General features: G+C 49.2%; 2 protein-coding genes across 4 annotated transcripts in view; both read right to left on the minus strand.

Moving 5' to 3' along the window:
- RALY (RALY heterogeneous nuclear ribonucleoprotein) overlaps positions 1-26,939 on the minus strand; it is a 414,018-nt gene that overhangs the window by 281,683 nt on the left and 105,396 nt on the right. The window lies entirely within an intron of this gene.
- Positions 1-26,939, minus strand: part of ZNF341 (zinc finger protein 341) — a 60,795-nt gene that overhangs the window by 1,365 nt on the left and 32,491 nt on the right. For all 3 annotated transcript variants that reach the window (XM_050807050.1, XM_050807049.1, XM_050807051.1), the window contains 6 exons: positions 25,761-25,951; positions 22,491-22,699; positions 9,281-9,377; positions 7,243-7,375; positions 2,265-2,376; positions 1,313-1,383 (listed from right to left, as the gene is read on the minus strand). In XM_050807050.1, coding sequence (XP_050663007.1) covers positions 1,313-1,383; positions 2,265-2,376; positions 7,243-7,375; positions 9,281-9,377; positions 22,491-22,699; positions 25,761-25,951 — 813 coding nt within the window. The remainder of the gene's footprint in view (positions 1-1,312; positions 1,384-2,264; positions 2,377-7,242; positions 7,376-9,280; positions 9,378-22,490; positions 22,700-25,760; positions 25,952-26,939) is intronic.

The raw sequence follows: 26,939 nt of genomic DNA on the forward strand, positions 1-26,939 counted from the left end.
CCACCAGTGCCTGTGTGATCTGGCCCCAGCTCTTTCCAACCTCATCGTCTGCCTTCTCCCAGCCACTCTCTGTGTCAGCCACACTCGCTCTCCTCAGAGATGCCACGCTGGCTCCTGCCTCTGCGCCTTTGTACTTGCCATTCTCCTCTGCCTGGAACAGCCGCTCACTCCCTGCACCTTGGCTTGCTTTGCCAGGTCATCTCAGGCTCAGGGAGGGGCAGTGACGCCTGAGGCCACCCACAGGAACGTGGCAGCACCAAGACTCCAACCCATTCTATGTGTCCAAGTCATTGACCTACTCTCCCAGTTTTCACACTTTCTTTAGTGACTGACATCTTTCTGGAAATCTTCTCAAACAGGGGAGACTTTACCCCCTAGGGGACTCAGCAATGCCTAGAGACATTTTTGATTGTCACAGCTGCGGGGGGGATGCCACTGACACCCAGTGGATAGAGGCCAGGGATGCTGCTAAACATCCTACAGGACACAGGACAGCCCCCAGGACAAAATTATCTAGCCCAGACCAGGCGCCGGTGGTCGCACCTGTAATCCCAGCACTTTGGGAGGCTGAGGCGGGCGGATCACTTGAAGTCAGGAGTTCGAGACCAGCCTGGCCAACATGGTGAAAACCCCATCTCTACTAAAAATACAAAAATTAGCCAGGTGTGGTGGCAGGCACCTGTAATCCCAGCTACTCGGGAGGCTGAGGCAAGAGAATCACTTGAACCTGGGAGGCAGAGGTTGCAATGAGCTGAGATCACACCACTGCACTCCACCTGGGTGCCGGAGTGAGGCTCTGTCTCAAAAACAAAACAAAACAAAACAAAATTATCTGGCCCAAAATGTCAGTGGTGCCAGGGTTGAAGAACTTTGTTCTAGACCTCGGCTGGCATGTGGAAAGCCAGCCAGTCTGCTCTGAGGAGCTGCTGAGAAACTGAGGAGTGACTTGAAGACCCCTGCCCCGCCTTATCAAGGAAGCTTCCTGGCCATGTCTTGGACCCGCCTAGAATCTGATTCCCTCCACACCTGGTCCACACCTCTATCACACTGGGCACTGCTCTGACTGAGTCATCTCTGCTCAGGTCAGCTTCCTCCTTGGACTGGGGGACTGTGTCTGATTCATCTCTGTTCATCCTAAAGTCCCTAATACAGGCCTGGTTCATAGCCCACATAAGTGCAAGTGCTGGCTGGAATGTGCCAGGCAGGGAAAACAAGCCTCACGGGATATGTCTGCTCTTTCTCCTCCTGGCGGGTCTATCCCAGTGAACTAGAGCTGAACCAGACCCTCCTGGCAGGCCCAAGAGCCACTTACCAGAGTGGGAGAGGATGTGGGCCTTCAGCTTGTCTGGCCGGTTGAACTCCTTACTGCAGCCTGTGTGTGTCCTAAAACCCAAAGCCACCGGTCAGGGGGAGTTCACTAAGCTTAGGATGCTCTTGCTGGCCCCTCCGCTAGCCCTGGGCACAAGGGACAGCCTTGTCTACCCTAAGGGCTGGGCAAGGAGGTAGGGTGGGGAGTGAGGTAGACGGGGCCCAGGACAGGATAAAAGGAGAGAGGCTTGGCCGGGCACAGTGGCTCATGCCTGTAATCCCAGCACTTTCGGAGGCCAAGGTGGATGGATCACTTGTGGTCAGGAGCTCAAGACTAGCCTGGGCAACATGACGAAACTCCATCTCTACTAAAAATACAAAAATTAGCCAGGTGTGGTAGCAGGCGCCTGTAATCCCAGCTACTTGGGAAGCTGAGGCAAGAGAATCGCTTAAACCCAGGAGGCAGAGGTTGCAGTGAGCCAAGATCATACCACTGCACTCCAGCCTGGGCGACAGAGTGAGACCCTGTCTCAAAAAAAAAAAAAAAAAAAAAAAAAAAAAAAAAGGCCAGGCGCAGTGGCTCACGCCTGTAATCCCCGCACTTTGGGAGGCCAAGGCGGCGGATCACAAGGTCAGGAGATCGAGACCACGGTGAAACCCCATCTCTACTAAAAATACAAAAAATTAGCTGGCGCGGTGGCGGGCGTCTGTAGTCCCAGCTACTCAGGAGGCTGAGGCTGGAGAATGGCGTGAACCCGGGAGGCGGAGCTTCCAGTGAGCTGAGATGGCGCCACTGCACTCCAGCCTGGGCGACAGAGCGAGACTCCGTCTCAAAAAAAAAAAAAAAAAAAAAAGGAGAGGCCTGCCCTCAGGCCTCACATCTGTCCCACCCTCCCGGGCAGCGCCCCTGGAGAATCTGCCCCGCTACCCGCCCCTGCATGGCAGTCTCTACTCACGAGAAAGGGCATTTGTATTTCTTGAAGGGCTCGTGGATCAACATGTGTCTCTTCAGTTTGTCCTTGCGGTTGAACGCAGACTCGCACACTGAGCATTTGTAGGGCTTCTCGCCTGCAGCAGACACAGACAGGGAGAGCCAGCACTCGCCAGGAGTCGGAATCCAGGGCACAAGGGTCCCCGCTGGGCCCCTCAGGGGAGCAGCTCCTCTAGGGAGGTGGCCAGGGGAGAAAATAGCCTCTCTCATTCTTCGGTGGCTTTGTTTTGCCAGGGACAAGACAGGGCTATTTTGATAGGATGCTCAGGAGAGGCCTCTCTGATGAGGCCATGCATGAGGAGAGACCTCAGGTCATCAGGGAGATGGTCCAGGCAGCAGGGAAAGCAGGTACAAAGGCCCTGAGGCAGGAGCGCATTTGGCGGTGCTGATGAACAACAGTTCTGGTGTGGCCAGAGAACAAGGCAGAAGGTGAGGGCAGCGAGCCAGCCAGGCCCACAAGGGAGGACCTGGGAGGCGGAGCTAAGGACTTGTTTTTTTTGTTTTTTTTTTTTTTTTTTTGAGACAGAGCCTTGCTCTGTCACCCAGGCTGGAGTGCAGTGGCGAGATTTCAGATGAGTCACTGCAACCTCTGCCTCCTAGCTTCAAGCAATCCTCCCAACTCAGCCTCCTGAGTAGATGGGATTACAGGTGTGTGCCACCACACCCAGCTAATTATTGTATTTTTAATAGAGATGGGGTTTCACCATGTCGGCCAGGCTGGTCTCAAACTCCTGACCTCAAGTGATCCACTCGCCTCAGCCTCCCAAAGTGCTGGGATTACAGGCATGAGCCACCGCGCCCTGCCAGGACTTTGGCTTTTACTCTGAGGCAGAAGAGAAGCCACCAGAAGGTCTGAGCAGCGCAGGGATGGGCTTTGATGTAAGCTTTTAACCGGCTCCCACCTTATCTAACTGAATCCTTCCAACAAATCAGGAGGCACTGACTCCCATCATCCTCATTTCACAGATGAGAAAGAAGACTGAAGTTCAGAGAGGTGAAGGGACTGGCTCAGGGGCTACCCCTATGGTTGGGAGAGCTAAGATTCCAGCCCAGCAGCGTGATCCAGAGCCCATCTGAGCTACCCCAGATCCTCCTGCTGTTAAACCTGTCCTGGGGCAGCTTTCGCCTGATGGGCTACCTGAGGAACCCACAGGAAATCAAGGGAGGTGCCTGCAAAGTTGCTGTGGGGTCACAGCCTGCCCTTTAGAAGGAGCTGTTTCTGGGCTGCTGTGACTTCCTGCCATTATTTCCTCTCTGTTCTCCCTCTGGAATGAATAACGTACTTCTGAAAAAACATCAACCCAGTTGATACGGAAATGCTGGTCCCTACAATGGAATGCTCTGTGGTCATTAAAAAGATTAAAAAGGTCAATCTGTGTTTCCTGATCTGGAAAGATCTCCTGGACATATTGCTAGTGGGAAAAGAAAGCAGTAGAATAGCTTAACACAATCTCATCTTTCATAGAAAAAAATATAATCCTTACTGGATATGTAAGCTCCAACAAAAAAAAAAAAAGAAAGAAAGAAAGAAAAAATACAACCCGCATACCCCAAAAAAAACCCTAGCCATGTGTCTCTGTAAATAAACTGAAGATGCAGGGAGAAAGATGGGGAGGTATAGGGAGAGGACAGACCAAAGTGTCAGTGGCAATTACAACTTGAAGGGGAAATGTAACATTTTACTTTATGTATTCCTATATTGCTTCCATTTTTATAATAACCATGTATTTGTGTGTGTGTGTGTCTGTGTGTTTGTTTTTGGTTTTGGTTTTTTTTGGTTTTTTTTTTTTTTGAGACAGAGTCTTGCTCTGTCGCCCAGGCTGGAGTGCAATGGTTCGATCTTGGCTCACTGCAACCTCCACCTCCTGGGTTCAGGCAATTCTCCTGCCTCAGCCTCCCGAGTAGCTGGGATCGCAGGTGTGCACCACCACACTAGGCTAATTTTTGTATTTTTAGTAGAGATGGGGTTTCACCATGTTGGCCAGGCTGGTCTCGAACTCTTGATCTCAGGTGATCCACTCACCTTGGCCTTCCAAAGTGCTGGGATTACAGGTGTGAGTCACTGCACCTGGCAGCATGTATTACTTTTGAATAATAATTTTTAAAAGCCATAAAGTGCAACTTGGTAATATCAAACTTACAATGCATTACCTATTTTCCCTTCTTTATTGTGGAGAAATATACATAACAGAAAATTGACCATCTTAAGCTTCTTTTAAGTGTATAATTCAGTGGCACTAAGTACATTTGCACCATCATGCAACCATCACCACCATCTGTCTCTAGAATTTTTTCATCATCCCAAACTGAAACTCAGTATTACACATGCACTTTAACCTAGCATTTCCACTCCTAAGGATATACACTACAGATACACTTCCAAAAGGTTGCCAAGGGACCAACATAGCATTGTGTGTACAAACTAATAGCTGAAATGTAATTTAAGGGTTCATACATAGGCTGGGCACGATGGCTCACACCTGTAATCCTAGCACTTTGGGAGGCTGGGGCAGGGGAATCACCTGAGGTCAGGAGTTTGAGACCAGCCTGGCCAACATGGTGAAACCACATCTCTACTAAAAATACAAAAATTAGCTGGGTGTGATGGTGGGCACCTGTAATCCCAGCTACTTGGAAGGCTGAGGCAGGAGAATTCCTTGAACCCAGGTGGTAGAGGTTGTGGTGAACTAAGATCGTGCCACTGGATTCCAGCCTGGGTGACAGAGCAAGACTCAGTCTCAAAAAAAAAAAAAAAAAAAAAAAAAAAAAGTTCATACATAGAGAACTGGCTAAATACAAGATGAAAAATTAATTGAGGAAGACTACCCAGATGTGAAAAAGAAGGTGCTGTTGGTAACATCTTTCTGGGGGGGCCTGGGGGAGGGGGACCCACAGAATTTAGCCTCCAGGGAAACTGTAAGCACACGCTCCTCGGGGAACATCGCCAAGGTATACGATCAGAAAAAAGGGCATATCAGTTATAGTATGTGCTCACTTTTGCAAACGTAAGCAAGCGTTTTATATACGTGTAAAATAAAACTAGAAGAATGCAGACTAGACCGCTAACAGTTATCTTTGGGGAAGAGAATTAGGAGTATTTTGCAAACTGCAAACTACAAGTCACACCCTGTTGGTGGTTATTTTAAGAATTAAACATAGGCTGGGCGTGGTGGCTCACATCTGTAATCCCAGAATTTTGGGAGGCTAAGGTGGGTGGATCACCTGAGGCCAGAAGTTTGAGACCATCTTGGCCTACATGGTGAAACCCCGTCTCTACAAAAAATACAAAAATTAGCCAGGCATGGTGGCGGGCGCCTGTAATCCCAGCTACTCGGGAGGCTGAGGCACAAGAATGGCTTGAACCCAGGAAGCGGAGGTTGTAGTGAGATCAAACCATTGCACTCCAGCCTGGGTGATAGAGTGAGACCCTGTCTCAAAAAAAAATTAAAATAAAAAATAAAAGAACTAAAATTGAACAGGACAAAATAGAAAACCCTGTTTTGTAAAACTTTTGTTGCAATATATCCTATGTGTATATATGTGCTTCTTGGGTTGCAATATGAAATGTATTTTTTACCATAGGTCATAGGAAAGGAAAAAAAAAGAAAAACATTGGATTGTTCATCTGAAGTGAGAGGGAGTTTATTTGTACTATATATGCTTTTGTCCTGTCAAGGATTTTCCCTCAGGTTTTCTCAATCTTTAGATCCTTTTCAATTAAAAAACAATTTTTAAAATATAATTTAAAAATCTAAAGATTAACAGAAAAGAAAATGTCAGTGTGTTTCAACTGGGGAACAAGGAGCCGGCGTTTTGTCCAGGTTTGAGTGGGAACATACAGTGAGAGCAGTGTCCCCACCACAGGGGGCAGAGTCAAGAGTCCCTCACACAGGCTGGGTGCAGTGCCTCACGCCTGTCATCCCAGCACTTTGGGAGGCCGAGGCAGGTAGATGACCTGAGGTCAGGAGTTCGAAACCAGCCTGGCCAACATGGCGAAACCCTGTCTCTACTAAAAATACAAAAAACTAGCTGGGCGTGGTGGTGGGAGCCTGTAATCCCAGCTACTCAGGAGGCTGAGGCAGGAGAATCGCTTGAACCCGGGAGGCAGAGGTTGCAGTGAGCCAAGATCTACCACTACACTCCAGCCTGGGCAACAAGAGCAAGACTGTCTCAAAGAAAAAAAAAAAAAGTCCCTTCCACACAACCTCCAGGGGCTCTTCTCTGCTCTAGTGGTGGTAGGAACCCCTTGTTCATCAGTTAAGGCAGGTGGGTCAGGGGCCAGGAAGGAGAGAGGAAGGAGGAGCAAGGGAAGAGGCAGGAGGGTGGCAGGAAGGCTGGAGGAAGATAGAGAGCAACAGAGAGAAGGAGGGGTAGGGGGCTGGAGGGAGAGGGGAGAGGACAGCGGAGGGAGGCTGGAGGGGGCTAGAAGGAGATGGGGAGAGGGAAGGGAAGGGAGGCTGAAGGGAGATGGGGAGGAGGAGGGAGAAGGTGGCTGGAGGGAGATGGGGAGGAGGAGGGAGAAGGGGGCTGGAGGGAGATGGGGAGGAGGAGGGAGAAGGGGGCTGGAGGGAGATGGGGGGAGGAGGGAGAAGGGGGCTGGAGGGAGATGGGGAGAAGGAGGGAGATGGGGAGGAGGAGGAAGAGGGGGAGGAGGGGGGAGAGGGGGAGAAAGAGGGAGACAGGGACTGAGAGGGATGGGAGAGAGATGGGGAGGGGGAAAGGGGCTAGAGGGAGATGCGGGGAGAGGGGCTAGAGGGAGATAGGGAGGGGGAGGGGAGACGGGCTGAGTGAGATGGGGAGGGAGATGGGGAAGCAGAGGGAAAAGGGGCTGACGGAGACAGGGAGAAGAGCCAGATGGGGATGGGAAGAGAGAGAAAGGGATGAGGAGAGGGTGAGGAGGAGGGGAGGGGCTGGGCTGGAGTTCTCAGGGGCAGGGTACCCACCTGAGTGGATGTGAGCGTGCAGTTTGAGGTAATGCTCCCGCCGGAAGAACTTCTTGCACACCTGGCACTTGAATCTGCCCCCACTACCGTGGGTGGGCAGATGACGCCGCAGGTAGCGTTCACAAGGAAACACCTGGCAGAGAAGAGGGGCCTTCAGGTCTGACTCACCGGGCCCCCCTCCCCTGGCCATCTTCTGAGCTCAAAGGTCCCTTGTTTCCAGCCCCCATAGAGACACCTTCCTTTCTGGCTACCTGGGGCCAGGACCCAGACTGTCAGACTCAGCCCTTAGAACTTCATGGCTCCCCACAAGCCCGGACAGAACATGCCTGCCCTGAGCTTTTGCCCAGATGTTCTTCCCACCCAGAGGGCCTTTCTCTCGTTACTGACAAACTTACACATCCTTCAAGACCCAACTCAGGTGTCACTGCTTCTGTCAAGCCTTCCCTAGCTCCCTGGTGCTATGCCCGGCAAAGTCAATTCTGCCTTTGAACGTCCACCCACACTTTTAAGTCAGCATTTAACCCACTGAATGACAGCCCTTTGCTTACAGGAGCTCCAAGTGGGCAGAGAGGGGCTTTCATTCCCCAGTACAGGGTCTGGGTCAAATGACTGACAAGTAAAAGAATTAATTGAAAATGAGCAAATTACTAAAGAAATCAATGGAAAGGTAATTTTTAATTTTTATTTATTTTATTTTATTTTATTTTATTTTATTTTATTTGAGATGGAGTTTTGCTCTTGTTGCCCAGGCTGGAGTGCAATGGTGCGATCTCGGCTCACTGCAACCTCTACCTCCCAGGTTCAAGCGATTCTCCTGCCTCAGCCTCCCAAGTAGCTAGGATTACAGGAGCCAGCCACCACTCCCGGCTAATTTTTATTTTTGGTAGAGATGAGGTTTCTCCATGTTAGTTAGGCTAGTCTCGGACTCCTGACCTCAGGTGATCCACCCACCTCAGCCTCCCAAAGTGCTGGGATTACAGGCGCCCAACACACACCCAGCTAATTTTTGTATGAAAGGTAATTTTTTTAAAGCCAGAAAACACAGAAGTGAAAATCTCTTTCCAATCCAGGCAAAGGAAGGGCATGTATTCACACATTCTTTCATTTTGGTGGAGCATTGGTCAGGGGCACAGACCCAGCTGCCCCACTGCTTATTAGCCCCATCATTTCCTAGGTAGGTGGCCTTTCTGCCTTGGTTTCTCCTCCTGTAAAGGGAGATAGTAGTAGTACACCTATCTCCTAGTAAATTCCGATGAAATGCTCAGAACAGCATCTGGCATGTGGTTCTTACTCAATTCATAATATCTTTTACTTGGACCACAACTTCTAAAGCTTAAAATTAGGCTAGATAATTAGAAACATCTAGAATGAGGCCAAAGTGAAACCAGGGCTGTCCTGGAAAATCTGCCACATATGATTGTAAGAAAATGAGTAGAGTGGGGCTGGGTGCGGTGGCTCACGCCTGTAATCCCAGCATTTTGGGAGGTCAAGGTGGACAGGTCCCTGAAGCCCAGGAGTTCGAGACCAGCCTGGGCAACATGGTGAAACCCCATCTCTACAAAAAATACAAAAATTAGCTGGGCATGGTGGCACATGCCTATAGTACCAGCTACTCAGGAGGCTGAGCCCAGGAGGTTGAGACTGCGGTGAGCCATGATCAAACCACTGCACACTAGCCTGGTGACAGAGTAAGACTCTGTCTCAAAAAAAAAAAAAAAAATTAAAAAGAAGAGCCAATTGTAATAAGGATAATCTTACATCAGGAAGCTGGGAGGCTGCTGCTCAGACACTAGGCCTGGGACCAGGACAGCCTGCCCTGCCTGGCTCCAGCAGCAGCCCAGACAGGGCCACATCTGGAATGTGATGGATGAGATGGCCAGACAGAGACACTGTGTCATCTGTGGAGCAGGCCCTGAGCCCTGCCTGTGCGTCCTGTGGTGAGAGAGGAGAAGGAAAGGGTGAGGTGTGCACCCCACCCCACCACCTCCTTGCCCCTATTATGGCGTGGGGCCCCAGAAAAGAGGACAGTGGCACCCACCTTCTGGCAGTGTGGGCAGGGGAAGTTGTGAGTGGCGGTCTGCAGGTGGTGCTCCAGGGCCTCGGGAGTGGAGTATTTGTTGACACATTTGACACACCTAAGTGGAAGGAGCAGGAGAGGTGAGGGAGGAAACACAGCAGGCATAGGAAGCAGCCCATGGCCACCCCAGGGCCAACGTCAGGAGGCAACATCCTCCAGTTAATCCATTCCAAATCCATCCACTCTTCTCAATTGCCACTGCCCGTCCTCATCTGAGCGCCGTCGTCTCTTGCTCGGACTTGTGCAGCAGCCTCCTCGCTGGCCGCCCTCTCCCTGCCTTGCCTCCTGTAGTCCATTCTCCACAGGGCGGCCAGGGGCACCTTTAAAAATGAAACTTAGGCTGAGCACAGTGGCTCACACCTGCAATCCCAACGCTTCGGGAGGCCAAGGTGAGAGGATCGTTTGAGCCTAGGAGTTCAAGATCAGCCTGGGCAACATGGCAAGACCCCTATCCCTATAAAAATTTAAACATTAGCTAGATGTGGTGGCTTCCCAGCTACTCAAGAGGCTAAGGCAGGAGGATCGCTTAAGCCCAGGGGTTTGAGGTTACAGTGAGCCATGATTATGCCACTACACTCCAGCCTGGGTAACAGAAAGAGAACCTGTCTCTATTTAAAAAAGAAAAAAAGCCGGGCGCGGTGGCTCACGCCTGTAATCCCAGCACTTTGGGAGGCCGAGGCGGGCGGATCACAAGGTCAGGAGATCGAGACCACGGTGAAACCCAGTCTCTACTAAAAATACAAAAAATTAGCCGGGCGCGGTGGCGGGCGCCTGTAGTCCCAGCTACTCAGGAGTCTGAGGCAGGAGAATGGCGTAAACCCAGGAGGCGGAGCTTGCAGTGAGCCGAGATCGCGCCACTGCACTCCAGCCTGGGCGACAGAGCGAGACTCCGTCTTAAAAAAAAAAAAAAAAAAAAAAGGCCTGGTGTGATGGCTCATACCTGTAATCCCAGTACTTTGGGAGGCCGAGGGAGGCGGATCACCTGAAGTCAGAAGTTTGAGACCAGCCTGGCCAACATGATGAAACCCCGTCTCTCTACTAAAAATACAAAAATTAGCCAGGCATGGTAGCATGGACCTGTAATCCCAGCTACTCAGGAGACTGAGGCAGGAGAATCGCTTAAACCCAGGAGGCAGAGGTTGCAGTGAGCCTTGATCGCACCACTGCACTCCAGCCTGGGTGGCAGAGTGAGACTGTGTCTCAAAACAAAACAAAACAAAACAAAAAAGTAAGTCAGACTGTGCCACACCATTGCTTAACCCACCTCCCACCTTGGCCTACAAGGCCCTGTGGTCTGACCCACTCCCACCTCTCAGACCTCATTCTTCTCCTCTCTCCACCTCACTCACTCTGCTCTGGCCACCCTGGCCTCCTTGACCTACCTTGAACACACCAGGCTCATTCCTACCTCAGGGCCTTGGCACTGGCTATTCCTGTTCCCTGGAACACTCTTCCCCAAGTCTTCCCCAGGCAGTGCCTTCTCATCCTTCATGTCTCAGCTCAAATGTCACCTCCCCAAAAAGACCCTCCTGGCCACCCTGTCTCAAGCTGCCCCCGACCATGCACCCTCAGCCACTCCCTATTACGTCACTCACTTTTATTTTCTTCTTACCACTTCTTAACTGGAATTATTTATTATTGGCTTACTTGGTTATTATCTGTCTCCTCCACTAGCAAGTGGTCCCTGTTCCAGATACCACATCTTGCCCATTCACAAGCTGCTCCCAGCACCAGTGAGAACTTGTTACGTGAAAGAGTCAGACAGACAGGGATCCAAGCCCAAAGCCTTCCCATTTCTGACCCTCTGGGCCTCCTCATTCAAAAAATGGGGTGTGAGTCCCAAACAGACCTGCCTGTCACTCATTCTTACGACTGTCACATTGCTGGGTGCAGTGGCTCACACCTGTAATCCCAGCACTTTGGGAGGCCGAGGTGGGCAGATCACCTGAGGTCAGGAGTTCAAGAACAGCCTGGCCAATATGGTGAAACCCTATCTCTACTAAAAATACAAACATTAGCCAGGCGTGGTGGCACCTGCCTGTAGCCCCAGCTACTCAGGAGGCTGAGGCAGGAGAATCACTTGAACCTGGGAGATGCAGGTTGCAGTGAGCTCAGATCATGCTACTTGCACTCCAGCCTGGGCGACAGAGTGAGACTCCATCTCAAAAAAAAAAAGAAATTGTCACAGAGTCTGACATAGTTTGTATCTATGTCCTCACCCAAATCTCATGTTGAACTATAATCCCCAGTGCTGGTAAGGGAGGAGACCACCCCTCATATCATCTTATGCCCAATTTCTGCCTCCAAAGAAAGAAGAAGTAAAAACTAAAAGGCAGAAATGAAATCCATAGGCAGACAGCCCAGTGCCGCACCCTGGGCCTGGTAGTTAAAGATCGACCCCTACCTAATTGGTTCTGTTATCTATAGGTTACAGACATTGTAGAGAAATGCACTGTGAAAATCCCTATCCTGTTTTGTTCCAATCTAATTACCGGTGCATGCAGCCCCCAGTCACGTACCCCCTGCTTGCTCAATCAATCACGACCCTCTCACAGGCACCCCCTTAGAGTTGTGAGCCCTTAAAAGGGACAGGAATTGCTCACTCAGGGGCTCGGCTCTTGAGACAGGAGCTTGCCGATGCCCCTGGCAGAATAAACCCCTTACTTCTTTAACTCAGCGTCTGAGGAGTTTTGTCTGCAGCTCGTCCTGCTACACTGGAGGTGAGGTCTGGTGGGAGGTGATTGGTTCATAGGGGTGGATTTCTCATGAATGGTTTAGGACCATCCCCTTGGTGCAGTCCTCAGGATAGTGAGTGAGTTTCGTGAGATCTAGCTGTTTACAAGTGTATGGTGCCTCCCTCTCGCTCTATCTGGCTCCTGCTCTGGCCATGTGACATGTCTACTCCCCCTTCTCCTCCTGTCATAAGTAAAAGCCTCCTGAGGCCTCCCCAGAGGCAGATCCGCTAGCTCAGACACTATGCTTCCTGTACAGCCTGCTGAACCATGAGTCAAATAAGCCTCTTTTCTTAAAAACTACCCAGTCTTGGCCAGGCGCGATGGCTCACGCCTGTAATCCCAGCACTTTGGGAGGCCGAGGCGGGCGGATCATGAGGTCAGGAGATCAAGACCATCCTGGCTAACACAGTGAAACCCCGTCTCTACTAAAAACACAAAAAATTAGCTGGGCGTGGTGGCGGGTGCCCATAGTCCCAGCTACTCGGGAGGCTGAGGCAGGAGAATGGCATGAACTGGAGGGGCGGAGCTTGCAGTGAGCTGAGATTGCACCACTGCACTCCAGCCTGGGCAACACAGCGAGACTCCATCTTAAAAAAAAAAAACAAACTACCCAGTCTCAGGTATTTCTTTATAGCAGCGCAAGAACGGCCTAACACAGTCAAAAAACACAACTGTGCCAAACAGCTTATAAACATGTCCTCACAACAGCAGTCTGAGGCCACAAACCACTCTGAAGGGAGAAAAGACACCGCCATCTCCCCATCATGAAAACACGTGCCAGCTAAGGAAGAAAGGGGATTATCAGACAAAAAAAGAAAACATTTGTCAGCAAACTGGCCTATTTACAATGAGTTATCAGTGAGGAATGTCACAGGTAGGGGAAAAATTCAAACCAAAAACAAAAAGGCAGGCTGTGTAGAGTACTGCCTGTGGGAAACCCCGGGCAGGCTGCACCTGCGAGGGGCCCAGGGGAGCCCCACAGACTGCACTCTGAAACCACACACTAGCCAGGCGGGTGGCTCACACCTGTAATCCCAACACTTTGGGAGGCCAGCGTGGGCAGATCACTCAAGGTCAGGAGTTCGAGACCAACCTGGCCAACATGGAGAAATGCCATCTCTACTAAAAATACAAAAATTAGCCAGGCATGGTGGCTCACACCTGTAATACCAGCCACTCGGGAGGCTGAGGCACAAGAATCACTTGAACCCAGGAAGGCAGAGGTTGTGGTGAGCCAAGATTATGCCACTGCACTTCAGCCTGGGTGACGGAGAGAGGCTTTGTCTCAAAAAAAAAGAAAAAGAAAAAGAAAGAAACCACATATTAAATGCCTCCAGGTAGCAAGAAAGGGAAGGTGGGGTGGGAGTAGAGGTACCAGGAGGGCAGAGACTTAACTAGCTAGTGAGATGGGAAAGGACAGAATCTCACAGGCTTCAGGGGCTGGGTTTGGGGGAGACATAGGTTTGTGTGGGAGATAATTTACCAATAGCCAGGAAAATTAAAATCTCCTGCCAGAAACAGCGCCTGAATTAAGTCATCCGAGGTAACATCACCAGTAATGGAGCAAATCAACATCACATGCCTCCTGATATGACACACAGAGGAGGACACAGAATTTGTTGTGACATTCCTGACAAAAGTGCATACCCTGAATTTAATCATGGGGTAAAATCAGGCAAACCCGAACTGAGACATTCTACAGAATACCCTGTCTATACTCTTCAGAAATATCAAGGTCGGCCGGGCGCGGTGGCTCAAGCCTGTAATCCCAGCACTTTGGGAGGCCGAGACGGGCGGATCATGAGATCAGGAGTTCGAGACCATCCTGGCTAACACGGTGAAACCCCGTCTCTACTAAAAAATACAAAAAACTAGCCGGGCGAGGTGGCGGGTGCCTGTAGTCCCGGCTACTCGGGAGGCTGAGGCAGGAGAATGGCGTGAACCCGGGAGGCAGAGCTTGCAGTGAGCTGAGATCCGGCCACTGCACTCCAGCCTGGGCGACACAGCGAGACTCCGTCTCAAAAAAAAAAGAAATATCAAGGTCACGAAAGACAAAGGCAGAAGGAGGAACTGTTCCAGCTTACAGGACCTGAGAGAGATGAGAGAGACATGATCATTGAATTCAACATGTGATTCTGGGCCAAAAGAAGCCTTTTTTTTTTTCTTTTTCTCTAAAGCATGTTATTGGAACAACTGGAAAATTCCGAATAAGGCCTGTAATTAGATAATAGAATTGTACTGATATTAACTTCCTGATTTCTTTTTTTTTTTTCTCTTTTTTTTTTTCTTTTGAGACAGAGTCTCACTCCGTCACCCAGGCTGGAGTGCAGTGGCCCGATCTCAGCTCACTGCAACTTCCATCTCCCAGGTTCAAGGGATTCTCCTGCCTCAGCCTCCCAAGTAACTGGGAATACAGGTGCCCGCCACCATACCCAGCTAATTTTTGTATTTTTAGTAGATACGGCATTTCGCCATGTTAGCCAGGCTGGTCTCGAAATCCTGACTTTAGGTGATCTGCCCACTTCAGCCTCCCAAGGCATGAACCACCGTGGCTGGCCTGATTTTTTTTTTTTTTTTTGAGATAGCGTCTCACTCTGTCCCTCAGGCGGGAGTGCAATGGTGCGATCTCAGCTCACGGCAACGTGTACCTCCTGGACTCAAGCAATTCTTGTGCCTCAGGCTCCTGAGCAGCTGAGATCACAGGCATATGCCACCATGCCCAGCTCTTTTTTTTTTTTGTAAAGATGGCGTTTTGCCATGTAGTCCAGGTTGGTCTCAAACTTCTGGGCTCAAGCAGTTTGTCAACCTCAGCCTGCTAAAGTGCTGGGATTACAGGCATGAGCCACCGCACGGAGCCCAACTTCTTGATTTTGGTAACTATAATATACTGCGCTTATGGAAGAGGTTATCCTTGTTTTTAGGAAATACATGTCAGGTGTGATGGCTCACGACTGTAATCCCAGCACTTTAGGAAGGCCAGGCAGGAGAATCACTTGAGGCCAGGAGTTCAAGACCAGTCTGCGCAACATAGTAAGACTCTGTCTCTACAAACAAACAAACAAACAAAAAAATTTAGCCAGGAGTGGTGGTGCCTGCCTGTAGTCCTAGCTACTGGGAAGGCTGAGGCAAGGGGACCACACCTGTGAATAGCTGATGCACTCTAGCCTGGACAACACAGTGAGACTCTGTCTCTAAAAAAATAAAAATTGGCCAGGTGTGTGGCTCATGCCTATAATCCCAGACCTTTGGGAGAACAAGGCAGGTGGATCGCTTGAGCCCAGGAGTTCCAGACCAGTCTGGTCAATATAGTGAAACCCCCTCTTTATAAAAAATAAAAAATTGGCTGGGCGCGGTGGCTCAAGCCTGGAATCCCAGCACTTTGGGAGGCCGAGACGGGCGGATCACGAGGTCAGGAGATCGAGACCATCCTGGCTAACCCGGTGAAACCCCGTCTCTACTTAAAAAAACCAAAAAATTAGCCGGGCGAGGTGGCGGGCGCCTGTAGTCCCAGCTACTCGGGAGGCTGAGGCGGGAGAATGGCGTAAACCCAGGAGGCGGAGCTTGCAGTGAGCTGAGATCCGGCCACTGCACTCCAGGCTGGGCGACAGAGCGAGACTCCGTCTCAAAAAAAATAAAAAAATAAAAAATAAAATAAAAAATAAAATAAAAGATTAGACAGGCCTGGTGGCACCGCACCTGTGGTCCCAGCTACTGGGGAGGCTGAGGTGGGGGATTGCTTGAGCCCAGGAGGCGAAGGCTGCAGTGAGCTGTGATCATGCCACTGCACTCTAGCCTGGGTGACAGAGTGAGACACTATCTCAAAAAAAAAAAAAAAAAAAAAAAGGCCAGGTACAGTGGCTCATGCCTGTAATCCTAGCACTTTGGGAGGCCAAGGCAGGAGGATCATTTGAGCCCAGGAGTTCGAGACAAGCCTCGGCAACATGGCAAAACCCCGTTTCTACAAAAAAATTTTTTAAAAAATTAGATGGGCATGGTGGTGTACACTTGTAGTCCCAGCTACTCAGGAGGCTGAGATGGGAGAATCACCTGAACTTGGGGAGGTCAAGGGTCAAGGCTGCAGTGAGCCATGATCATGCCACTGCGTTCCAGTCTTGGTGACAGAGTGAGACCTTGTCTCTAAAAAAAAATTAATTAATTATATTAAAATTAAAATAAATACGTAAGTTAAATTCATGAAACAAAGGACAGCTTTAAAACACATATATTGAAGGCCAGGCATGGTGGCTCGTGCCTGTAATCCTAGTACTTTGGGAGGCTGAGGAGAGTGGATTGCCTGAGCCTCGGAGTTCTATGCCAGCCTAGGCAATATAGCAAGACCTTGTCGCTACAAAAAATACCAAAATTAGCTGGCAGTGGTGGCACACACCTGTAGTCCCAGCTACTCAGGAGGCTGAGGGGGACGGATTGTTTGAGCCAGGGAGGCCAAGCCTACAGTGAACCATGATTGTGCTACTGTACTCCAGCCTGGGTGAGACAGCAAGATCCTGTCTCAAAAATCAATCAATCCATAATCAAATTATGACAAAATAAAACGTTTAAAAAGAATATTTTTTGAACACGATTGTCTGTGATATGGGGAAGTGGGTCACAGTGGATGGAGAATTCCTATTCACTCTATGCCCTATGATAGTTTTAAAATATTGCACTGTATACACATAATTAGTTTTTGAAGTAGATAATTAATCTTTAATAAAAAAAAAAAAAGGCCAGGCGCAGTGGCTCACGCCTGTAATCCTAGCACTTTGGGACACCAAGGCGGGTGGATCACAAGGTCAGGAGATTGAGACCATCCTGGCTAACACGGTGAAACCTTGTCTCTACTAAAAATACAAAAAATTAGCTGGGCGTGGTGGCAGGCACTTGTAGTCCCAGCTATTAGAAAGGCTGAGGGAGGACAATCGCTTGAACCTGGGAGGTGGAGGTTGCAGTGAGCCAAGATCGCGCCACTGTATTCCAGCCTGGGCGACAGACGGAGACTCCGTCTCAAAAAAAAAAAAAAAAAAAAAAAACCAAACCAAAACAAAAAAACCTTTGAACTCTGACCTGCAAAATCACTTCTAGGAACTTACGAAAGAGCAAAGATGTACTTCTGAAGTTGTTCCCTGTATCTTTATTATACTAATGACAAACTGAATATAACCTCACTAACCAACAATGGGAGATGACGTAAGTAAATCACAGAACATCCATGCACAACAGAATACTAAGTAACTGTTTAAAGAATGTGGCAGGTCTATTGTTGCTGAAATGCAAAGACGGTCCATATTACTGGTGTTTTTGTTTTTTCCCTGACACAGGGTCTCACTAGTGCAGTGGCATGATCATGGCTCACTGCAGCCTTGAACTCCTGGGCTCAAACAATCCAGTTCAGCCTCCCATGTAACTGGGACTACAGGCACATGCCACCATGCCTGGCTAATTTTTGTATTTTTTATACAGGCAAGGTTTCACCATGTTGCTCAGGCTGGTTTTGAACTCCTGGCCTCAAGTGATCTGCCTGCCTTGGCCTCCCACAGTGCTAGGATTACAGGCATAAGCCACCGTGCCCAGCTATAATTACTGTTTTAAGTGAAAAAGTTTTAAGTGATAAAACTACATGTACAGTGGTCCCATTAAATCAGTCTGTTTGTTGGACATTGCGCTACAGGAAGACAGTGTGATGAATTTTCACCAAATTCAGTGACTGTATTTGGGATCACCTGACTCAAATATAGTCTGTGATGTTTATATCCGTATCCGTATCTGTAAACATATTTATTACACACATATGCCAAAGGATATCTACCAAGAGGTTAATGGTGCAGTGGCAATCCCTGGGTGACAGTTTTGTTTTTTTGTTTTTGCATGGGTTTTCTTTTTTTTTGAGACAGAGTCTTGCTCTGTCACCAAGGCTGGAGTGCAGTGGCCGGATTTCAGCTCACTGCAAGCTCCGCCTCCCGGGTTCACGCCATTCTCCTGCCTCAGCCTCCGGAGTAGCTGGGACTACAGGCGCCCGCCACCTCGCCCGGCTAGTTTTTTGTATTTTTTAGTAGAGACGGGGTTTCACCGGGTTAGCCAGGATGGTCTCGATCTCCTGACCTTGTGATCCGCCCGTCTCGGCCTCCCAAAGTGCTGGGATTACAGGCTTGAGCCACCGCGCCCGGCCTGCGTGGGTTTTTACAAAATTCTTTTCTCTGCATTGAACATTTGCATTGAACATTGACTTTTGCAATTAGGGGGAAAGATCAATAAATCTTCTTTTTCTTTTTTTTCTTTTTTGAGACGGAATCTCTCTCTCTGTTGCCCAGGCTGGAGTGCAGTGGCATGATCTTGGCTCACTGCAACCTCCACCTCCCAGGTTCAAGCGATTCTCCTGCCTCAGCCTACGGAGTAGCTGGGACTACAGGAGTGTGTCACCACATCCGGCTAATTTTTGTTTTTTTTGTTTTTTGTTTTTTGTTTTAGTAGAGACAGGGTTTCACCATGTTGGCCAGGCTGGTCTCGAACTCCTGACCTCAAGTGATTCGCCCTCCTTGGCCTCCCAAAATGCTGGGATTATAAGAGTGAGCCACCACACCTGGCCAAATCTTATTTTTTAAAAGAAAATATTAGGCCGGGCGCGGTGGCTCAAGCCTGTAATCCCAGCACTTTGGGAGGCCGAGGCGGGCGGATCACAAGGTCAGGAGATCGAGACCATCCTGGCTAACACGGTGAAACTCCGTCTCTACTAAAAACACAAAAAACTAGCCGGGCGAGGTGGCGGGCGCCTGTAGTCCCAGCTACTCGGGAGGCTGAGGCAGGAGAATGGCGTAAACCCAGGAGGCGGAGCTTGCAGTGAGCTGAGATCTGGCCACTGCACTCCAGCCTGGGGGACAGAGAAAGACTCCGTCTCAAAAAAAAAATAAAAATAAAAATAAAAATAAAAATAAAATAAAATAAAATATTAAACATATAGTAAACATATAGTGACATGACTAAAATTCATTTGAGAGCTTTGGGGAAAGTAGACATAGGCAGGCCAAGGCAATGTGGCTGACAGGGAACAGAAACCAGAATGACAGGGCTTGGACCTCTAAAAATATGATGAAGCCACCACAGCCACTCAAATGTCACTATGAGATAGAATCAACTCTCATGGTGTATAAGCCACTGTTATTTTAGGTCTCTACTGCATGCAGCCAAACCTCTACTTAAATAACATGAATAATAATAATTGCAGCAATAACATTTATTGAGTACCTACTATGTTCCAGGTACCATGTCTAAGAGCCTCAGCCTTGTCTTACTTGATCCTTATAAATAACCCAATAGGGCAGGCACTACTGTGATCCCCATTTCATTGAGGAGAAAACCGAGGCTCAGAGTGGCTGAATACCTTGCCCAAAGTCATCCACTGGATTTGCAGTCAAGACAGGATTTAAGCACAGGCCAATGGCTCCAGAACCCTTACCATTACCCATGATACCATTCCACCTTCAGGCCATTCAGATGGGGGCCTGGCTCATTGGGCCTTACTTTTGGGACAGGACAACAGCTCCAATGTCTAAAAAGGGCCACTGGCACTATGACCCTACAAGGGGACTGCACAGGGTCATCAGCACTGCAAACTCCCAAGACCAGGGCTGTGAGGCTTCCAAGATCTCACACTAGGGTTCGAATCTAAACTCTGCTGATGTTGTTACTCTGGTGGGCAGGCCACTTCTCTTTGAACCTCAATGTCTTCATCTTCAAAATGGGGAGAATACCACCTTCCTCCCAGGACTGCAGGGATTCATGTCACTAAGGGCAAAGCTTGGCACAGAGCAGGTGCTTCCTTCCCTTTACTTGGCATCTCACTCCAGAGTCACACAGCCACAGGAACTCACAGATAACCCACAAATCGGAAGGGCAAGAGCCAAAGAAAATTTCTCGAGTGCAAATGGGAATAAGTCATCACTGCCAGAAATCTCTGCCCCTTGGCTGACCAAAGCTTTGCCCGGCTTCCCTGCCTCTCTTGCCCCATTTCCCAGAGTCTTGGAGGCAAGTTACCCTACACTGCATTTCTTGAGTTCTAGCTCCTCCGCCAACTTCTCAAAGCTCTTGTGATTTCTACGCGGCCCTTCATGCCTTGGCCCCACTTTTTCCCACAGGCCCCATCTAAACATCTCCCTCCCACTTCCACTCTACATAACAGTCATTCTTTTTTTTTTTTTTGAGACGGAGTCTCGCTCTGTCGCCCAGGCTGGAGTGCAGTGGCACGGTCTCAGCTCACTACAAGCTCCGCCTCCCGGGTTCACGCAATTCTCCTGCCTCAGCCTCCCAAGTAGCTGGGACTACAGGCACCCGCCACCACACCTGGCTAATTTTTTGTATTTTTTAGTAGAGACAGGGTTTCACCATGTTAGCCAGGATGGTCTTGATCTCCTGACCCACCCGCCTCAGCCTCCCAAAGTGCTGGGATTACAGGCATGAGCCACCGCGCCAGCCTAACAGTCATTCTATTAATAAACCACTTGCTATTGTATTTTAAACTTGTGGTTCCTCCTGCTAAGAACACACTCCACCCCATCCATTGACTACCTGGCAAACTCCTATTCATCCTTCAAAACCCAGTTCAGATGTCACTGCTCCTGGGACAGCTTCTCTAGCCTGCCTCCCCCTGTGGTACCTCTATACCTTATAAACATATATGATAGCATTTTATCAAGTGACAGGGTGCTTTTGTTTACACACCTGTCACCCTGAGCAGCCCACGCATTTTAAGCTCAAGGTATTTACTTATCTCTGAACCCAGAAGCTTCACCCAGGAGTTACAGGGCCTCATTAACAGAATCACCAAATCTCTGCAGGTACAAGTTTGTACAGAGAAGCAAAAACCATTGTAACAGTAAAATATTTGGTAATGAACTGGAAGGAGGCCCCAGACAAACACCACTCCTGGCCTTTTGCTACTATCTACCCCCATGAGCTTTGTGAGGCAGCTGCTCCCAGATGATGCAGGCAAATGTACAGCAAAATGACTGCAGATGGGGGATTTCACGACATCATCAAAGTGATGTTAGACATCTGCAAATAACACCATCAACAAAGGAAGATCCGGCAAACAGACCAGAAAACAACTGAGGCAGAGAAACTCAACAAGGATGATCAGAGGTAAGTAGCTCCAAAGACTACAGGTGCGTGCCACCACACCTGGCTAATTTTTCTATTTTTGTTGAGACAAGGTCTTGCTATGTTGCCCAGGCTGGTTTCAAACTCCTGGGCTCAAGCCATCCTCCCACCTCAGCCTCCCCGAGTGCTAGGATTACAGGCGTGAGCCACTATACCCGGCTTTAACGTGAAGATCTAAGGATAAAAAGCACATTGCAAAACTGAGGGAGCTTTTCATCATTTCTGCCAAAGGAACCCTCTTCACGACCACAATGGAAGACTGAAGTGATATAAATGATTATCAGAATAAATTACCCCAAATAAAATCCATACTTGATCCATTACTTGTTCATTCTAAGAATCAGCATATAGGCTGGGCACAGTGGCTCACGTCTGTAAACCTAGCATTTTGGGAGGCTAAGGTGGGAGGATCACTTGAATCCAGGAATTTAAGACCAGCCTGAGCAACATGGCGAAACCCCGTCTCTACAAAAAATACAAAAATTAGCTGGGTGGTGGTGCATGCCTGTTAGTCCCAGCTACTCAGGTGGCTGACGTGGGAGGATCACCTGAGCCTGGGGAGGCTGCAGAGAGCTGTGATGGTGCCACTGGACTCCAACCTGGACAACAGAGCAAAATCCTGTCTCAAAGAAAAAAATCAAATAAAAATAGGAATCAGCATATAGCTTCAACTTTAACCTAGATCTTACAGATTATAAAACAAATGAATATTATTTTTATGATTTTTGCTTTTAAACATGTTACTGTTCATTTTAAAATGTATTTTATTTTGTAGAGATGGGGTCTCTTTATGTTGCCAGGCTGGTCTCGAACTCCTGGCCTCCTCCTGCCTTGGGCTCCCAAAGTACTGGGGTTACAGATGTGGGCCACTACACCCTGCTCATTCTTTTTTCACTGTGAGAACTGGTGTACCACTTCGATTGTAAGCTAAATTTTGTAGATTATGAGACAAAATAATACTGTCATAATTGTTTAGTTTGGAATAAAATGCTCAAACCTTTTTCCACTATGAACAAGGAAATATAGGTTCCTCTTTTTAAGGATTTTTTTTTGGGAAAAATGTCTGCCAAGACATAAGAATGATATAAGGAGAGCCAGCATCCTTTCTTCCACCAGTGCCAAAGCCAGAACCCACTCTGCCAGGCTGGACCCCAGCCAGGAGCCTCGGTTTCTCCTTTCAAGTATCTCACTGGTCCTGAGCAGTCAGAACTACCAAGGCCACAGGCCCTGGGCTCCCTGCCCACCCACCCGTCCACCCAGGGAGAGGGAAGCGGGAGGGCACATACTTGTAGACGGCGCTGTCCTTCTTGGGGCTGTGCTGTGGCAGGAGGCTATGGGAGTACTGGTGCACGCCCAGGTCGTACAGCGAGGGGAAGTCCTTGCCACAGAGGTGGCAGCGGTAGCTCAGCTCCTCCTGGTGGCTCTTGATGTGCTCCAGAAATGTGTCGAGCTTTGGGAACGTCTGGGCACAGCTTTTGACCACACACTTGTACACCTTGAGGGAAGATGCTGGGCAGGTGACAGGAGGCAGGAGAGCTTCCTCCACCGCAGCCCCTGGCCTGTGGCATTGGCCCTGGACTGCTGGTAGATGACTTGACCACTGCTCCCTCGGCTCCCCTGCTGCTACTGGATCCCAGGGTTTTTATTCATTCATTCATTCATTCATTCATTCATTCATTCATTTTTGAGACAGAGTCTCACCCTGTCACCCAGGCTGGAGTGCAGTAGCGCAATCTTGGCTCACTGCAACCTCCACTTCCCAGGTTCAAGCAATTCTCTTGCCTCAGCCTCCCCAGTAGCTGGGATTACAGGCACGCACCACCATGCCCAGCTAATTTTTGTATTTGTAGTAGAGACGGGGTTTCACCATGTTGGCCAGGCTGGTCTCGAACTCCTGACCTCAAGTGATCCACCCGCCTTGGCCTCCCAAAGTGGTGGGACTACAGGTGTGAGCCACTGGGCCCAGCCCCTGGTTTTACTTTGATTAGAGGGTTCCCTCCTCTCAGCCAGTCATGATGTCCCTACTACCCTTCCCTCAGGTTCTGTGTGGCATGGGTATATTTAGAAAAATTATTCAAGACCTGGATATACAGTGAAAAGATGATAGTGTACCCTTTCAATGTCATACTGGAATAGCGGCTCTCAAACTGATGCGGGCCTCAGAATTACAGGTTGCTGAAGGCTGCACTCCCGCCACCCCCGCCATTCCCCCCACCCCCCCACCACCCCCGCCACCCTGAGAAATCTGACTCAGCGGGACTGAATACGTGCATCACTAACGAGGAATCCTCAGGGGATGCTGGCGCTGCCACCCGGGAAGCTTACTTTGAGAACTGCTGTCTAAGGAGCCCATCTATAGCCTGCCCACAGTCATCTCACTCTACGGGATGTGGCTACTTCTGACTACTTCCCATTGATTAGGACTCTACAGTTAAATGTTAATTTGTTAATTTGTAAAAACTGATCCAATGTCATTGATTTGTGTCAGGTAAAGAAGATAACCCCAAAGGTCACAGGTTTTGTTGTCTTGCAGGACATTAACCAGATTTGTATGTAATTTGGCAATCTGACTTCAGTATCTCTTTTTTTCATTGACAGTTATTAGGCATAGCTATCCATGTCTCACGGCCTCTGTTGAACAGGCTTTGTCTTCCTTCGGGTTCCCTCACTAATGAGTTAAGTAAAATTCTGACTCACTTTTGGGTCTCATTTGTATGAGAAGTATGTTTTTAACAACTTGAAAATTATACTTTGATAAATAGCACATAAGTCCTGGTTGCCTACACAATATCATGCACTCCTTCTACTTAACAACGTGAACCCTGATTTGCTCAGGATAGCAACATACCTAGTTAAAACACTCGATCCAGGCCGGGCGCAGTGGCTCATGCCTGTAATCCTAACACATTGGGAGGCCAAGGCAGGCAGATCAATTGAGCCCAGGAGTTCGAGACCAGCCTGGCCAACATGGTGAAACCCCATCTCTACTGAAAGCACAAAAATTAGCCAGGTGTAGTGGTGCATGCATGTAATCCCAGCTACTCGAGAGGCTGAGGCAGGAGAATCCCTTGAACCCGGGAGGCGGCGACTGCAGTGAGCTGAGATCAAGCCACTGCACTCCAGCCTGGGTGACAGAGTGAGATCCTGTCTAAAAAAAACAAAAACACGGGCTGGGCGCGGTGGCTCATACCTGTAATCGCAACACACTATGAAGCCGAGGCAGGTGGATCACTTGAGGTAAGGAGTTCAGGACCAGCCTGGCCAACGTGGTGAAACCCCATCTCTACTAAAAATACAAAAATTAGCTGGGTGTGGTGGGGAGGCACCTGTAATCCCAGCTACTTGGGAAGCTGAGGCAGGAGAATCGCTTGAATGCAGGAGGTGGAGGTTGCAGTGAGCCGAGATCGTGCCATTGCACTACAGCCTGGGTGACCAGAGTGAGACTCCGTCTCAGAAAAAAGAAAAAAAAAAAAAAACCACTTGATTCTGGTTCCCTTGCATCTAGTGTCAGCCATGTGACTCCTTCCTAACCAATGATATACAATCAGTAGTCTTTGAGGACAGCATCACTTCCAGAACACAAAGGCAAAAGCTTCCCAGGAGAAATCCCCTCTGCTTTCTGTGTTTGTCTTGACTGGAATACACATGTGATGGATGGAGACATAGCAGCCATCCTGCAACCTTGGGGACGAAGTCCATAAGCTAAGAATGGCAGATCAGACAGCTGAGTCTACGGTGATATAGAGTCTGCTCTATATAAGCCCAACACTGCCTACTTAGGGACTTCTTCTTTGAATTTATTTGATGTGAGAGAAATAAAACCCTATGAAGCCAGTTTTCTATCATTTGTAGCATAATAATGCATTCTTAAATGATAGAGCACATGTACTGGGTTTGACCAAAAAGAGATCTACAAAGTGCTTCTAGGAAAAGCTTTCTTGCTGCTATAAAAGATACAGAAGAGATAACCCCTTTTGGTTCATAGATAACAGTGGGTCTGGATTGGTGCCCAGAAAGAGTGACCACCGGCCAGATGCAGCAGCTCATGCCTATAATCCTAGCACTTTGGAAGGCCAAGCAGGCAGATCACTTGAGGTCAGGAGTTCAAGACCAGCCTGGCCAACACAGAGGTGGAGGTTGCAGTGAGCTGAGATCACACCACCGCACTACAGCCTGGGCGGAAGAGTAAAACCATCTCAAAAAAAAAAAAAAGTGATCACCATCCCAGGACAGGAGGACAAGGTGAGCCATCAGGAGAGGTCAAGGCCATACCCTGAGATGGCAGAGACCAGAGCTGGAAAGACACAGGGTCCTTACGCTGGGTGGAGTCAGCTGTCTCAGTTCTGGAGGTGAGTCAAAGTTTTCTGTGATTTGCCCCAAGGGTAACCTTACTTAACTCCATCAATCCCCTGCTCGGAATCTAACTGGGGGGAATAGAGCCGTGGAAGGTCTGACTCACTGGTTCCTACCCCTTCCTAGGCAGCATTCAAGACCCTAGCACCAGTGAAAGGTGAGGACTGGTGTCCTATGGGCCCCTGCTGCCACCACCCACCTACCTGCTCGTTCTTATGCTGGGTCATGTGAGACTTGAGCTGGAAGTAGGTGCTGAATTTGCTGGGACAGAATTGGCACAGGTAGGAGCTGTCGATGAGGACCACCTGCTTGGGCTCCGGCTTGTCCCCCTCTTCCTCACCGGCTATGGCCAAGGCCTGGGGCTGTGGTGCACCCGGCAGGGGCTGGCCCAACCCTATGGAGAAAGCCAGGGAAGTCAGGACAAGGAGCCAGCCCATTCAGGAAGGACGCACAGAACCCCTACCCTGTGCTCCTCTGTGTTCACCCAGCACCTGCTACCCGCTTTGGGTCAGACTCTGTGCTTAAGGTGCTGCACTCACACTCAGCCGGTGTGCACTGATACGGCCAACCCCAGGCTCAAATACAGAAATGCTTCCTTTCTGAGTGCGAAACAGCTGCTGCCTCAGGCCTCCCCTCTCTGGCCTTCCCCTCAGACATTGCAGACCTCTCCACGGTTGTTAAAAATTCTGAACACCATCCTAGTTGTACTCATAATGCCTCCCCAGTCCCTTCTAATTGTAATCATCTGTCCGGGTGCGATGGCTCACATGTGTAATCCCAGCACTTTGGGAGGTCAAGGCGGATAGATCACTTGAGGTCAGAAGTTCGAGATCAGCCTGCCCAACATGGCGAAAGCCCGTCTCTACGAACAATACAAAAATTAGCCAGGCGTGGTGGAGGGTGCCTGTAATCCCAGCTACATGGGAGGCTGAGGCAGGAGAATTGCTCGAACCTGGGAGGCAGAGGTTGCAGTGAGCAGAGATTGTGCCACTGTACTCCAGCCTGGGTGACAGAGTGTGATTCTGTCTCAAAGAATAATAATAATAATTGTAATTATCAGCCAGGTGCAGTGGCTCACGCCTGTAATCCCAACACTTTGGGAGGCCAAGGCGGGTGGATCACCTGAGTTCAGGAGTTTGAGACCAACCTGGCCAACATGGTGAAATCCCATCTCTACTAAAAATACAAAAAAAGTAGCTGGGCGTGGTGGCACACACCTGTAATCCCAGCTACTTGTGAGGCTGAGGCAGGAGAATTGCTTGAACTCGGGAGGCAGAGGTTGTAGTGAACCAAGATTGCGCTATTGCACTCCAGCCTCAGCCATAAGAATAGACTCCATTTCAAACAAACAAACAAACAAAATTGTAATCATCTGTTTCATC

This window comes from Macaca thibetana, chromosome 10 (assembly GCF_024542745.1).
Source record: "Macaca thibetana thibetana isolate TM-01 chromosome 10, ASM2454274v1, whole genome shotgun sequence".
NCBI lineage: Eukaryota > Metazoa > Chordata > Mammalia > Primates > Cercopithecidae > Macaca > Macaca thibetana.